The sequence below is a fragment of the Musa acuminata genome, chromosome BXJ1-9, assembly GCF_036884655.1.
Source record: "Musa acuminata AAA Group cultivar baxijiao chromosome BXJ1-9, Cavendish_Baxijiao_AAA, whole genome shotgun sequence".
Classification (NCBI taxonomy): Eukaryota; Viridiplantae; Streptophyta; class Magnoliopsida; order Zingiberales; family Musaceae; genus Musa; species Musa acuminata.
Genome location: NC_088335.1, coordinates 13,013,406 through 13,027,304, shown reverse-complemented (window position 1 = coordinate 13,027,304; position 13,899 = coordinate 13,013,406). Strand labels below are relative to the sequence as shown.

The following is a 13,899-nucleotide window of genomic DNA, read 5'->3' as shown; positions in this document are numbered from 1 at the left end:
AAGCTTTTGGGGCCTTAATTAATTCAAAAAAATACTGATAATATTCGAATTATACGCCAAGGATTATTAACAGCTTAAAGTCATCAGAAAAGTTATGCAGATCGAAGGCGAAGAGATCTAGAGTTCGAAGTTGGTGAGCACGTTTTCTTAAAAGTGTCGCCAACTAAGGGAGTTATGAAGTTTGTTCAAAGGGGAAAGTTAGCCCCAAGATTTATTGGCACATTTGAGATCTTACAAAAGGTTGGGCCTGTGGCATACAGATTGGCATTGCCTTCGGTTTTGGCTAGCATCCATAGTGTATTCCACGTGTCAATGCTTCGAAGATATATCAGGGACCCATCACATGTCATATCTTACCAACCTCTACAACTATGAGATGATACCACTTTTAGAGAACAACTAACCCAGATCTTGGAAAGAAAAGATATGCGAGAGCAGTATCCTCATATATTCTATTAAGGAAAGCTAAATTTGGGGACCAAATTTCCTATAGGAGGGGAGAAATGTAATCACATCAAATATTTAAGTTAGGAATTGATTTTCTTTCCTTACTTGTTATTATAATTTAAGGAAATCTTAACCTACTTCCTTGTTTGTTGATATGAATTAAGGAAATAACTAGTAAGTATTTCAAATATGATGATATCATATTTGTTAGTATATTAAATGAAAATAATTTATATTAAATAAATATAAAAATTAAAATGAATCTCCCTTAATAGAGGCTCACCTCCTCCTATTTAAAGGGAGAGATTTCTCTCCTTCGTTCCTCACCTAGTCGAGCTTGACAACGGGAGGAACGAGGAGTTATACCTTATTGATAAGAGGTAGGTTTCCTACCTTTCTTAAATTTAAAAGTTTTAGCTTTTATTTTGATTCTTTAAATGTTGAAAGTTTTATAGTTTGAAAAATATGTATCAATTCTTTAAATGTCAAAATTTTTGTATTAAATTAATTAGTTAAAGTTTTCATAATATTCTTGGACCCATGATTAAGGTTTTTATTGTAGAGTTAAATATATTAAAAATATATTTGTTTTATATTATATTTCTTGTATTACAGTTTATTTTTAATTTTATCTGGATTAAAATTTTGTTAGATTAGAATATGTTAACTAAAATCTTTTTTGATATTCTTTCATCTAAAATTTAAAATATATTATTCTGAATGATTTAAAATATGACTAGAATATGTTGAAATTTTATATGTGTTGAAAACATGATTTTTATTTGAATTTAGAAGGCTATTGCCTTGTATTAAAAACTTATCTCCTAGTCCCTCTTTTAATGTCTTATGATTTCTAGTCAAATTTAGAATATTATTTCCTTGTATTAAAGCTTTTCTCCTCATCTATCTTTTAATGCATTATTATGTTTTTATTTATATTGTTAATAGGTATATGCTATGATATGAAATTGGATATTAATTGGAATGAAATTGCTCACAGGCCAAGCCCAACCCACGGGTCAGGCCTTGACCCGTAGGTTATCCCATCCTAACCATTATGGGTGGTCACATGCAACGCATATGACTAGTCCATGGGCCAGGGCTGGGCTAGTTTTGTTTAATGCATGCTCAATCATGTATAACGCACATGACCAGTAGATGGACTAGCTCAATCTAACCCAATATTATTGTTGAACTTGAGCCAAATATTGATTGAACTAAACTAGACTTGATTAGTCTAGATCAATTCAGGGTGATTCCGAATTGATTGACTTATTCAAGTTAGTTTAACCAAAATTGAACTTAATCTAGTCTAAATTATACTAGTCTAGGGTGGTTTAAGACCAGTTAAATAAGGATTAGAGATCAATTCAGTTATGCTCTAGTAAATCGAGTTCAATTGAATCGATTAAACTAGAGTCCAAGTCAATTGAGGGCTAATTTATATTATTTGATATTGATGATATTTGAAAGAGACGTTTTAAATATGTTATTTCATCCCGAAATGGAGATGACCAGTGTGAGATTATATTATTTTCCTGCCGAGAGCAGGTAGGGCGATTCCCTTCGAGGATTAGCGGGTCATCAGTGTCACATCCTGGATTTTATATATATATATATATATATATATATATATATATATATATATATATATATATATATATATATATATCTTTCCACACATTTAGGCCAAATAGATAAACATCACTTTATTCATCATTCATAAATATTTATTACAATCCATTTATTCGTCGAGTCATAAATAGAAAAGTAAACATAGTGATGTTAATTTCAAGAATCATCTAAGTGGCTCTACCTAGCGGTAGAGGAAGGTCCGCTCTTCACTGGAATCTGATTTAGTACTAGAGGGAGGCTGCTCTGAAAATCAAAAACAAAGAAAATTCAGCAACACTGAGTAGGAACCCCAAAAGTCAACTCAAAATGTATACATGATCAAAATTTAATCAATCATCCCATTGGCGTATATCAAATACCCGAAGGAGCACTCCCCCAACAGCGGATGGAGAGGCTTTATCCTACGGGATGAGTTTGTGTTCTCCCAACAGCGGATGGAGGCAAACTCATATCGCACTCCCAACAGCGGATGGAGTGGTGTCCCACACCCGCCAAAGTGGGGACACGTTCCTCCCAACAACGAATGGAGAAACCGTCCAACCGCCACGTTTGACGGCCCGTTAATCCCCGAAGGGAATCGCCCTACCTGCTCTCGGCAGGAAAATAATATAATCTCACACTGGTCATGTCTATTTCGGGATGAAATAACATATTTAAAACGTCTCTTTCAAATATCATCAATATCAAATAATATAAATTAGCCCTCAATTGACTTGAACTCTAGTTTAATCGATTCAATTGAACTCGATTTACTAGAGCCTAATTGAACTGATCTCTAATCCTTATTTAACTGGTCTGGAACCACCCTAGACTAGTATAATTTAGACTAGATTAAGTTCAATTTAGGTTAAACTAACTTGAATAAGTCAATTAATTCGAAATCACCCTAAATTGATCTAGACTAATTAAGTCTAGTTTAGTTCAATCAATATTTGAGCTCAAGTTCAACAATAATATTGGGTTAGATTGAGCTAGTCCATCTTCTGGTCATGTGCATTATACATGATTGAGCATGCATTACACAAAACTAGCCCAGCTCTTGCCCATGGACTAGTCATGTGCGTCGCATGTGACCGCCCATAATGGTTAGGCTGGGGTAGCCTACGGGCCAAGGCCTGACCCGTGGGTTAGGCCTGACCTGTGAGCAATTTCATTCTAATTAATATCCAATTTCATATCATAGCATATACCCATTAACAATATAAATAAAAACATAATAATGCATTAAAAGATAGATGAGGAGAAAAGCTTTAATATAAAGAAATAGCATTCTAAATTTGACTAGAAATCATAAGACATTAAAAGAGGGACTCAGAGATAAGTTTTAATACAAGGGAATAGCCTTCTAAATTCAAATAAAAATCATGTTTTTAACACATATTAAATTTCAACATATTCTAGTCATATTTTAAATCATTCAGAATAATATATTTTAAATTTCAGATCAAAGAATATCAAAAAGGATTTTAGATAACATATTCTAATCTAACAAGATTTTATTCCAGATAAGATTAGAGATAAACTGTAATATAGGAAATATCATATAAAACAAATATATTTTTAACATATTTAACTCTACAATAAAAACCTTAATCATGGGTCAAAGAATATTATGAAAACTTTAACTAATTACTTTAATATAAAAATTATGACAATTAAAGAATTGATACATATTTTTTAAATTATAAAACTTTCAACATTTAAAGAATCAAAATAAAACTAAAACATTTAAATTTAAGAAAGGTAGGGAAACCTACCTCTTGTCAACAGGGTGTAACTCCTCGTTCCTCCTGCTGCCTGGCTCGACTAGGTGAGGAACGGAGAGAAATCCCTCCCTTTAAATAGGAGGAGGTTAGCCTCTATTAAGGGAAATAAATTTTAATTTTTATATTTATTTAATATAAATTATTTTCATTTAATATACTAACAAATATGATATCATCATATTTGGAATACTTACTAGTTATTTCCTTAATTCATATCAACAAACAAGGAAGTAGATTAAGATTTTCTTAAATTATAATAACAAGTAAGGAAAGAAAATCAATTCCTAACTTAAATATTTGATGTGATTACAATCAGACGTGGCAGCTGGACGGTTCCTCCATCCGCTGTTGGGAGGAACGTGTCCCCACTTTGGCGAGTGTGGGACACCACTCCATCCGTTGTTGGGAGTGCGATATGAGTTTGCCTCCATCCACTGTTGGGAGAACACAAACTCATCCCGTAGGATAAAGCCTCTTCATCCGCTGTTAGGGGAGTGCTCCTTCGTGCTAGTCATAGGTGCCCAACAAGCCAATCACGTGAGTAATGGCACGTGTGACTTGATACATAATCTTTTTGCTTATTATATTTTGGCGTATATCACTTTATAACAATTGCATATGTGCATATATATATATATATATATATATATATATATATATATATATATATATATATATATATATATATATATATATATATATATATTGTGATGTCCTTTGATTTGTGCAATGGGAATCGGATCGTGATGAGATCACGATAATGAGATCGATTCACCTTTAAACACATATCCTAAATAATCCCGGTCATAGGTTACTCGAGAAGGACATCGTGATAACCGGATAGACTGGTGTGCTGTATACCCGTCCATATGATGGATGCAGCTGGTCTCATAGCTGCTCGTGTAGGGACACTAGGGATACAGTACAGGTGCTCATTGGAGAATGAGTTCACTGATTGATCCGCTTACGGAATGCTGGATGGTTGATGATGCCTTATTGTCAGACAGCGATTCCGTAGTCCTAGTGGTGTATCTGGTCCTTAGACTTGAGACACCAAGGATGTCCTGTATGAGTGCTCCACTCTTTGATACCAGACTTATAGGTTTGGCTGTTCCCAGATCTAGTACAGTTGGTCATTGGGAGTGGTAGTTGACCTTACGAGGGCTATTGAGTGTTAATAGAGGATCATCCACTCTCAGCATCATGAGAGGAATATCCTATGTGTTCTTGCTCAGACAAATCCCTGGCCAGGGTCATTCGGGTTGAGAGAGAAAGAGTTCTCTGGGAGAATCCGATTAGAGCGAGACTCGAGTAGAAATCGTATGGGTCTGACAGCACCATGCTCGATATACGGTCTCTGGGATATTAGATGGATGAGGGACTATAGGTACATGGTAACTGAAGACAGACAGGTCCAATGGATTGGATTCCCCTGTATCGTCTGGGGACTACGGCGTAGTGGCCTAGTACGTCCGTAGTCGATGAGTCGAGTGAATTATTACAGAGATAATAATTCACTGAGTTAGAAGGAGTTCTGACAAGTATGACTCACGGCCAGCTCGATATTGGGCCTAGAGGGTCACACACATATGGTAGGCATTGCGATGAGTAGAGGTTCGGATATGAGATATCCGACGGACCCCTTGTCTTATTGGATGCAGATCCAATACCCACTAGGGAAGGACCCATTAGGGTTTGACACGAGATCTCTATAAATAGGAGGGATTCACAGCCTCATAGGCTAGACTCTTTGCTTGCCTTTCCTATTCTCCTCTCCCTCTCCACCTCAGAGTAGGCCTAGAGTTTTGAGGAGCGTCGTCGCAACCCTGCTGTGTGGATCACCGCTAGAGAGGAGGACGCTTGACCTCCTTCACCCTCTCCTAAGGATCTGCAAGGAAACAGGGATATACGATCTCCCTAGGTAACACAATCTCTATACGCAGTTTTGTGTTTTGCAGATTTTTGCGCACCAATCTTCGCACAACGACAAACATCTTTTTGGGAATCGAGGATTTTGTTTTCTTGTTCTTCCGCTGCACATATGATGTCGCTCCCCAATGATTTCCCAACACTTCGGGTATTTGATATACGTCAATGGGATGATTAATTGAATTTTGATCATGTATACATTTTGAGTTAACTTTTGGGGTTCCTACTCAGCGTTGCTGAATTTTCTTTGTTTTTGATTTTCAGAGCAGCCTCTCTCTAATACTAAATCGGATTCCAATGGAGAGCGGACCTTCCTCTACCGCTAGGTAGAGCCACTTGGATGATTCTTGAAGTTAACATCACTATGTTTACTTTTCTATTTATGATTCGATGAATAAATGGATTGTAATAAATGAATTGTAATAAATGTTTATGAATGATGAATAAAGTGATGTTTATCTATTTGGCCTAAATACATGGGAAGATATAAAAAAAAAAATCCAGGATGTGATATTAATAATTAAATCAATATAAAATCAAATAAATATAAATAAGAGATCAATATAAATCAAATAATCATTTTAACATCACAAAATAATTATCATTATTTACTAATCATAAAAATTTTAAATTAAAATATCATATCATAAAATTATAAAATCTCAACATTAAGATTTCAAAATATAAATCAAAGCTAGTTAAAAAGAAAGGATACTACCTCTCCTCGGGAAGTCGGAAGTCTTTTCCTCAATCCTCTTATTCTTAGGCTTGGTGAGGAATAAAGGAAGAGTAGTCCCCTTTATATAAAAGAAGATGAAATCTCCTCAAAAGATAAATAATAATTTAATTTTTATTTTTAATTTATTTTTATTTTTTTTACATGGAGAGAAATATAATATTCATTTCTTATAGTTCACATGAAATGAAATGCAAACTAATAATTTAATATTATTAATTGATTAGTGTAATTTCAAATGATTAAGGAAATCAAATTTAATCATTTCCTTAACTATAATATGTAAACATATAAGTTAATAATAAAACAATACATCATTTATAGTAATTAATTTACGTTAATAGACAAATTATCGATGATTACAATATATATATATATATATATATATATATATATATATATATATATATATATATATATATATATATGTTTTGGAGAGTACTTTTCACACTTTTTTCTTGTTTAATAAAAGAAAAAAATAAGAGGACATAACAATGGGCTTTAAGATTCGTTTCATCGTATATGAGAAGCCGCAACCCGAAACCGTAGATATAACATAAGATGTTAGAAGTGTATGCCAAATTAAGCCTTGAGAGGTGTTGGAATCCAAGCATTGTCGCATATAGTTTTGAGCTTTTAACCGCGATAGATACATTATTAACTCCTAAGTATGAATATTTTTGGATATATAAAAATAAAAAAAAAATTATTCTTCAACTGAATGTTGGATCCTAATGCTTAAAAAAGTTTGCTTGATTCCTAATGTTTAAAGAATATTGGATCCTAGTTCATAGTAGGGTTAATAATATCTTATAAATTTTTTTAGGTCTATCAAACCTACTACTACTACTATATATGATATTAGACAAATATAAATTGAATCATGTATTTGAAAAATAAAACTATCAATCATTTTTTGTGGTTGGGACAACTAAATCAACCATTGATCTAAAACAATTAGGCCCAAGTTAATAATAGTAAATTTATTCAAGTTATTTTTTAATTTCAATGCAGGATTAAATCTTATATAATAAAAATATGTCTATTTAAATATTAACATTATATTTACTTTTTAGACTTTTATTGATTTATATATTATTATACATAATGAAAAGAATTTAAAGAAAAATATTGATTATATTGCAAAATATATATAGAAAACTACGAACTATCTAAAAAGACCTTTAACATTTGTGTGATCACAAGAATTTTTAAAGAATATTAACATCAGTTAAATATTTAATTAGCAACCAAATGATAATTTGGATTTCCAATGATTAACTACAACAATTTTAAATTTAAAGAGATGACTACAAAATTCACTTATTTGATGATATCTTGTTCACGACTAGAGTTATGCAGATGATGTTGAAAATATTAACAGGTTTAAAAGGGAAAAGCTGATTAAAGAAAATAGTCTTGTTTATTCTTGGGATTGAAATAATGTGAGTTTTATGGGTATAGGATCAGTGGTATTCCATTATTCTCAAAGCAAAAAAATCATCACCTACTCACTTCGTTAAAAGCTTCTTTCCACATTTTGCTCCTCATTATACAAATGACCAATAGCTATCAATCCAACACAGACAAATAGGAGAAATTGGGCTTTTCTTGTTGACATCTTGCTTCCCTCCAAGTCAGAAATCAAAGTTTTCAGTTTTCTAACAAGTATGATTACTTCTTGGTCAACAGCATGTGCACATAAAGAAGTCCTTTTTCTCCGAAAAATCATCTACATGTTCACACACTTATGTCTACATTGGCTCTTGGAGGAATTGAATGGATCATACTCTTCAAGTTCATTGCTTGTATATGTTCTTTAACAAGTAGAAGTCCATCCAAGAAAAGGACTCCAACACTAATCTACTGAAAACTAGGCCTAAATCCAGGGGTTTGGTCTAAGATGTTTCAAAGGTATTATTACAAGGTTCGTCCATGACATCAGCCACAGCGTAAGTGCATGAGGGAAGCAAGAACATTAGGAGGGTCCCCTCGACTGCTGTTGATGCATCACGTTTAGTGATCATTTATGGAGTCAACGCATGAATGAGCGTCTGTGGGACCCAGGAAAACATGATATCTGTTGGATTGGGTCATTATATTTTTTGTTCCTTAGATCTGGGCATGGTGATGAGTGTCGAAAAGTCAGTGCACATCACAACGAGATCTGACAAGTGATGTTGCAAGATAACATCTTGGAGACACGGTATTGCGGCAGATGCATGCATTCTTTAACCAGACGACTGGTTTATTTTAATGATGTTGCCTCGTTCTTGCTACTCTATGCTGTGCTGCCTTTTCCTTGTCATTCAAGGATTTCTTTGGCAATGTTCCGAGCATAAGGACATAATGTCAGTCGGCATGGACTTTTGCACCAAGTTCATGGCCTCCCAAGATATTCGGATAAGCTTGGGAAGAAGACTCGTCGAGGAAGCATTTGATTGTTTGCAAGAAAACCTGTATATTTTCCGAGGGAACTTACAATCTGAAATGCTTCCTAAATGCTTGGATGTTGGGTTCCTAAGTCAAGTTGAATTTGATATATTAAGTAATGATAGTAGGATCATTCTTAAATATTTGCCAAATGAGGCCATTGAACTCTCCATATTTGATGACCGAATTTGATCCACTATCATCAAACCAATATATTATGTGAATAAATGTGAGTCATGCCATTAAATTAGTATTTTAGTATTTTAATTATTAGTCATAATTAATTTTTTTTGTATAACAACTACTTTCCGATATAGCAAGACAACAAAACACTTCCTAAATAAAATAAAATAAATTTTATTCAAAAAAAGAAAGAAAAAGAGGAATAATTATATACCTTTCGGAATTCAAAGCCATTCAACTCTCAGTTGTACCCCTCGATCACTATCAGGTTGAAGGAACAAAGACTTTCTGAAGCTAGTTATTTTCCTTTGCAACTGCTTCTCTCCAGACTTTCTTGTGGTGCAAGTAGAATTCAAGTCACACCTAACATTGCATGCATGACACACAGACAAGACAGCATTTGTTTTAGTCAACTTGGAATTCATATATATGAATTCTAGCAGAGATATATATATATATATCTTCACATCATCTCTCTGGATAAACATTACTGGAGTTACAAAATACTTCAAAAAATAATAGTGCCTTGTCTGAGACTTATCAAAGGCCAAGTAAATTCCTGGCCAGTCACAGGTTGCTACAGACTAATCAGCAGATCATGCACCATATTTTTAAAGGAAGAAATGAGAATTCAAGAAGAGACAACTTCCAGTAGAACCCACAGGAATCCAGAGTGAGATATGACAGATTATGATTTCGGTTACATGAATCTATAGGTGCTTCACAACAAGTACAAACGCATGGTCTGCAGTCTTATCTTCTTTCTATGCAGATGAGCCAAAGCTGCAACCTTCTCTTAAATTTCTGGAGTTACAAAATAGCCATATATAATGCACACTTTCCAGAGTCCCAAGTAAATTCCTTGCCAATCACTGACCAAGCAGCATCACATACCTTTTTTTTTTTTGCTTTAGGAGGAAATCAGAGGTACAAGACGACACAACTACAGTAAGATTTGACAGATGCAAAAGCTGCAGCTTTATGATTTCATTTACATGGATCTACAGGTGCCTCATCGCAAGTACAACACACATGGTCAGCAATGCTGAGAGTATCTTTCTGCCACTGTAAGTAAGCCAAAGCTGCAACCTTTTGAATGTTCCGCTCATGCTTCATCCATCTTTCAAGCCTTCACTATTCCTCTGACCTCAGTTCCTACTGCTTGTTCTTCCTGGTTTAGAAGCAGAGCAAGAGATAAAACAGTCCACAACTCACGAGAGGAATCCGTCATGATCGAAGCCAAAGACATCCTCAAAATAAAGGTCTTCCAAGAAGCCAGATGTGGCAGTCATCACCGCAGGCTTTTCCGCAGCTGGTATCACAAAATAGTCCGGCGATGAACACGCAGTGGTCAGATTGCTCAACCCCTCTTCGTCACTTTCTTGCTTACGAGAGGTAAATGGTGAAGCAGGCACTTGAGCTTCTTTTTCGGCCCGGTGCCTGCTTGCTCCAAAGCTAAGCAGGCAGGTGTTGTTGACGTCCGAGGTTGAGAAAAGCTGAGGCGCCATGGCTGGATCTCTGCAGGTGTGCTCCCCCAGGTAAGTTATCAGGTAAGTAGAAGGATCCTCCTCCGAACGCTGCACCTGTCTCACTGCCATGCAACCCTGATCGAACTTGTGGGTGCATCTGAAGTAGCTCCTGCAACACCATTTCCATCTTGAACTCATCAAATACTTCCGCAGAACACTTCCTTTTGTTGTATGTGATGTGGAGGAAATATATATACCTTGGATTTTTAGAGCTTTGGATCTCTTTCTGCCCATATTTTCTCCATGTCTGACCATCGTTCAGTGTCTTGGATCCCACGATCTTAGATGGTAGATGTGATCTGCCGTCAGACAAGAAAAGGCTAAGATCATAACTCAACTAGAACTATAAGAACTTCATACATGGCTGGCTGAATCCACAGAAAAGATTACTCATGTGGAAGGTCAACAGAAATACATTGAGTCTCGGTGACTCAGGAAACCGTATTGTTCTCATCAAGCATGTCACCGAAACTACTCGAACAAAGAAACCTCAGAAGTTGTGATCACCTTCTCCGGCAACCTCCTCGGCGATCTGTCGCTGGGTAGTTCTTCCTCTTCTTGGTTGATATCTGATGATGATGATGAGGAGGAGGAGGAGAGAGAAGTCCAGCGTCGAGACGCTGACCGCCCTCCACCGTCTCCATGGACTCCAACACATCGAAGACCCGAGAGATCGAGCTGGTGAGCTCCGCAAAGACGACTCCCACCGTGGAATCTCCGGCAATTTCTTCCCGTAGCAGGACACCGAGCTGCACGGCGGACTTGCGAATCCTCGACATCACCTCGACCACCGTACGGTCGCTGGCCAACAGCTTCCGATCCATGAATCTTCTTCCTCTCTTGGTATAGTCTTCTCTGGCTTCCGAGGCTGTGATATATAGTTGCATCGGGAGCGGGGATAATATGGGGACTTTGCTCGCATGGAGAACATGCATCGAAGGTAGCAACGTGGTAGAGGACAAAAGATGTGTACTGTGGTCATGTAGGTGACGGAATGTGGCCGACGTCAGTGCCTCTACTGCACGCGCATTGGCTCTCCTCTATACTTTGTGGCACAAGGAAGCCAAAGCTTAAAGATAAGTGCAAGTTGGAGATGGTTAGGACATGCGGGGGTGGAAGAGAGAGGTTAATTAAGGTAATGCTTAGGGAAGTGGCTAATTAACCAAGGTTAGAATAGAAGTTAAATGTGGCACATGTGATGCATTAATGTGTATCCCCATCAATCCAAGTTGGTAACATTAAGCTAATGCAGCCAATAATTGCTCACCAAGTGAGAGTTCTTTGTTCATGATGGTAGGGAGGATCTCCCACCTTGAGAAATTATTTGGGTCAATTTCCTTTGATGCTATATGAAATCTGCAAGAATATTAACTTTATGAATCCCTAAATAAAAAAAAGAAATTAACACATAAATTGTCCACCTAACTATCTATATATATTTTTGAATTATCAAGAAAATAGAAGTAGGTTTTTTCTCAAAAGGAAATTTGTCTGATAATCATCAACCATTTATAAATAATAATTAGTATGTAATATTACAACAATATAACTATTGTCCCGATAACAAGTTTCATTATTATTATTTTTTATATAAAGGAAATGGCAACCTGATACACAAAATTTCACTCTGTCAATACACACTCTTTTATTTTTACAATCTGAAAAATTATTTCTATGATAGCAACCTTTGACAATTTTTCGTAACTTAGAAAAAGTACAAAGAAAATAAAAAGGGTGGCTTAGATATGAGATCTTGGTTAGGTATCTTGGGATCCAAATGTATATCTTATACCTTAGATTCATTAGAAAAATGCCCACCACATCAGCATGTATATATTTTAAACCTTCTTAGTTTGGAAATTGCTATGGATGGGGCCAATTGGATAAAGAAAAGTGACACTGACATTGTAGGGTGTGTTAGATGTGGCTTCCACTTTTATTTTAGCTCACTATATGTGATCTCCACCAGTACATTGAGACCCAAGTAAACCATGCTGCCAAGCAACCCCATCATCATCACATGGTTGGAGCTCTATCTTTGCAGCAAGTTGGGGGCTTCTAATGATCTGTCATTAGGAAACAACAGTAGAGCATTAGTTGTCCAATTTCTTAAGCAATAAAGTAATCCAAGTTGGAGAGTGCATTGAGAGATGCTGCAATTGGTGTGCTTGGGCTCTTGGAATCTCATATGTATATATATATATATATATTCACATATATTAGCTTGATTTGTAGATCTAATGATTTAGGCTCAGAGGAGGCCTATGAATAACAAATGTTTTTAATTCTTGTGAGCATGTGCTTAATCTTTATTCAATATGTGATACTTCTCCCTAAGTAGTATCAAAACTAACTAAATAGCTCAATATGTTACAGTAAGATTATTTATTTATTTATAATTTGAATTATGAAAAGGATGTGTAGGAATAAGATTGTATACATCAAACTGAATAGTTTCCCTCCAAAAGATGACCAGAGTTTTTATATTGACATAAACATATTGTTGTTTAGTTACCTAAATAGTTATATTCTGGGCTTGCTTTGTTAGGGGTCATTAGCATGAATTCTACATTGTTATATCATCATCATCATCATCTATTTTTCATATATTAGTCATTTATTTCATCTCATCTTTGATGATGGATGATTAATAAAATAAAAATGAAGTTACAAAGAAGCAATCTTATTTTTCTTTCACAAGTATCGCAACTTGGATGGCATGGTGGTAGGTAGTAGGGTTGAAAGTTGGCAATCTTTACTCATACCTTAACGCGTGAATCAAAACATCCACTTGCATCCTTTGGCAACACCTAATAAAACCTGTTCTAACCTTATCAAAAATCTAAATGTGGGTCGATATATCATGGTCATAAAGTCAAAGTTAAGTAAATGCATTAGCTGACTTAACAACAACAACAACAACAACAATAATGGATGATAAAACAATGATAAGAGATAATTAGCTAAAGAAAATCTTAAGTAAAATATCTTCGAACAGCTTAAAAAGGACTTTTTAGAACATTCATCCGAAACTATTCTTTCTTGTTAAACTACTCGACAATAACAACAAATCATTAATGTTCAAACTATTTATGATTTGACCACATAGATCCTTTTTTATCATCAAACTCTTTGTAAAGAAATATTCTTTCATATATATATATATATATATATATATATATATATATATATATATATATATATAGAAAACACTCAAATAATTATTAATGATTTCTAATAA

The 13,899-nt window shown here is 35.0% G+C and overlaps 1 protein-coding gene across 1 annotated transcript; it reads right to left on the bottom strand.

Annotated features, from left to right (window-relative positions):
• Positions 1-9,987: 9,987 nt before the first annotated feature.
• On the bottom strand, positions 9,988-11,522 carry LOC103973952 (transcription factor WRKY19). The gene is made up of 3 exons (XM_009388656.3): positions 11,166-11,522; positions 10,856-10,957; positions 9,988-10,767 (listed from the first exon to the last, which is right to left on the bottom strand). The coding sequence occupies exons 1-3, from the start codon at positions 11,480-11,482 to the stop codon at positions 10,341-10,343; spliced, it is 846 nt and encodes a 281-aa protein (XP_009386931.2). The 5' UTR covers positions 11,483-11,522; the 3' UTR covers positions 9,988-10,340.
• Positions 11,523-13,899: the final 2,377 nt, after the last annotated feature.

What these genes read in the sequence shown, in the direction of transcription:
- LOC103973952 (XM_009388656.3), bottom strand. Translation starts at nt 11,482, where the DNA reads ATGGATCGGAAGCTGTTGGCCAGCGACCGTACGGTGGTCGAGGTGATG. An exon ending in CGAGGAGGTTGCCGGAGAAG is followed by an intron (nt 10,958 to 11,165) that starts GTGATCACAACT and finishes GTCTGACGGCAG; the next exon opens with ATCACATCTACCATCTAAGA. An exon ending in CAAAGCTCTAAAAATCCAAG is followed by an intron (nt 10,768 to 10,855) that starts GTATATATATTT and finishes ATGGTGTTGCAG; the next exon opens with GAGCTACTTCAGATGCACCC.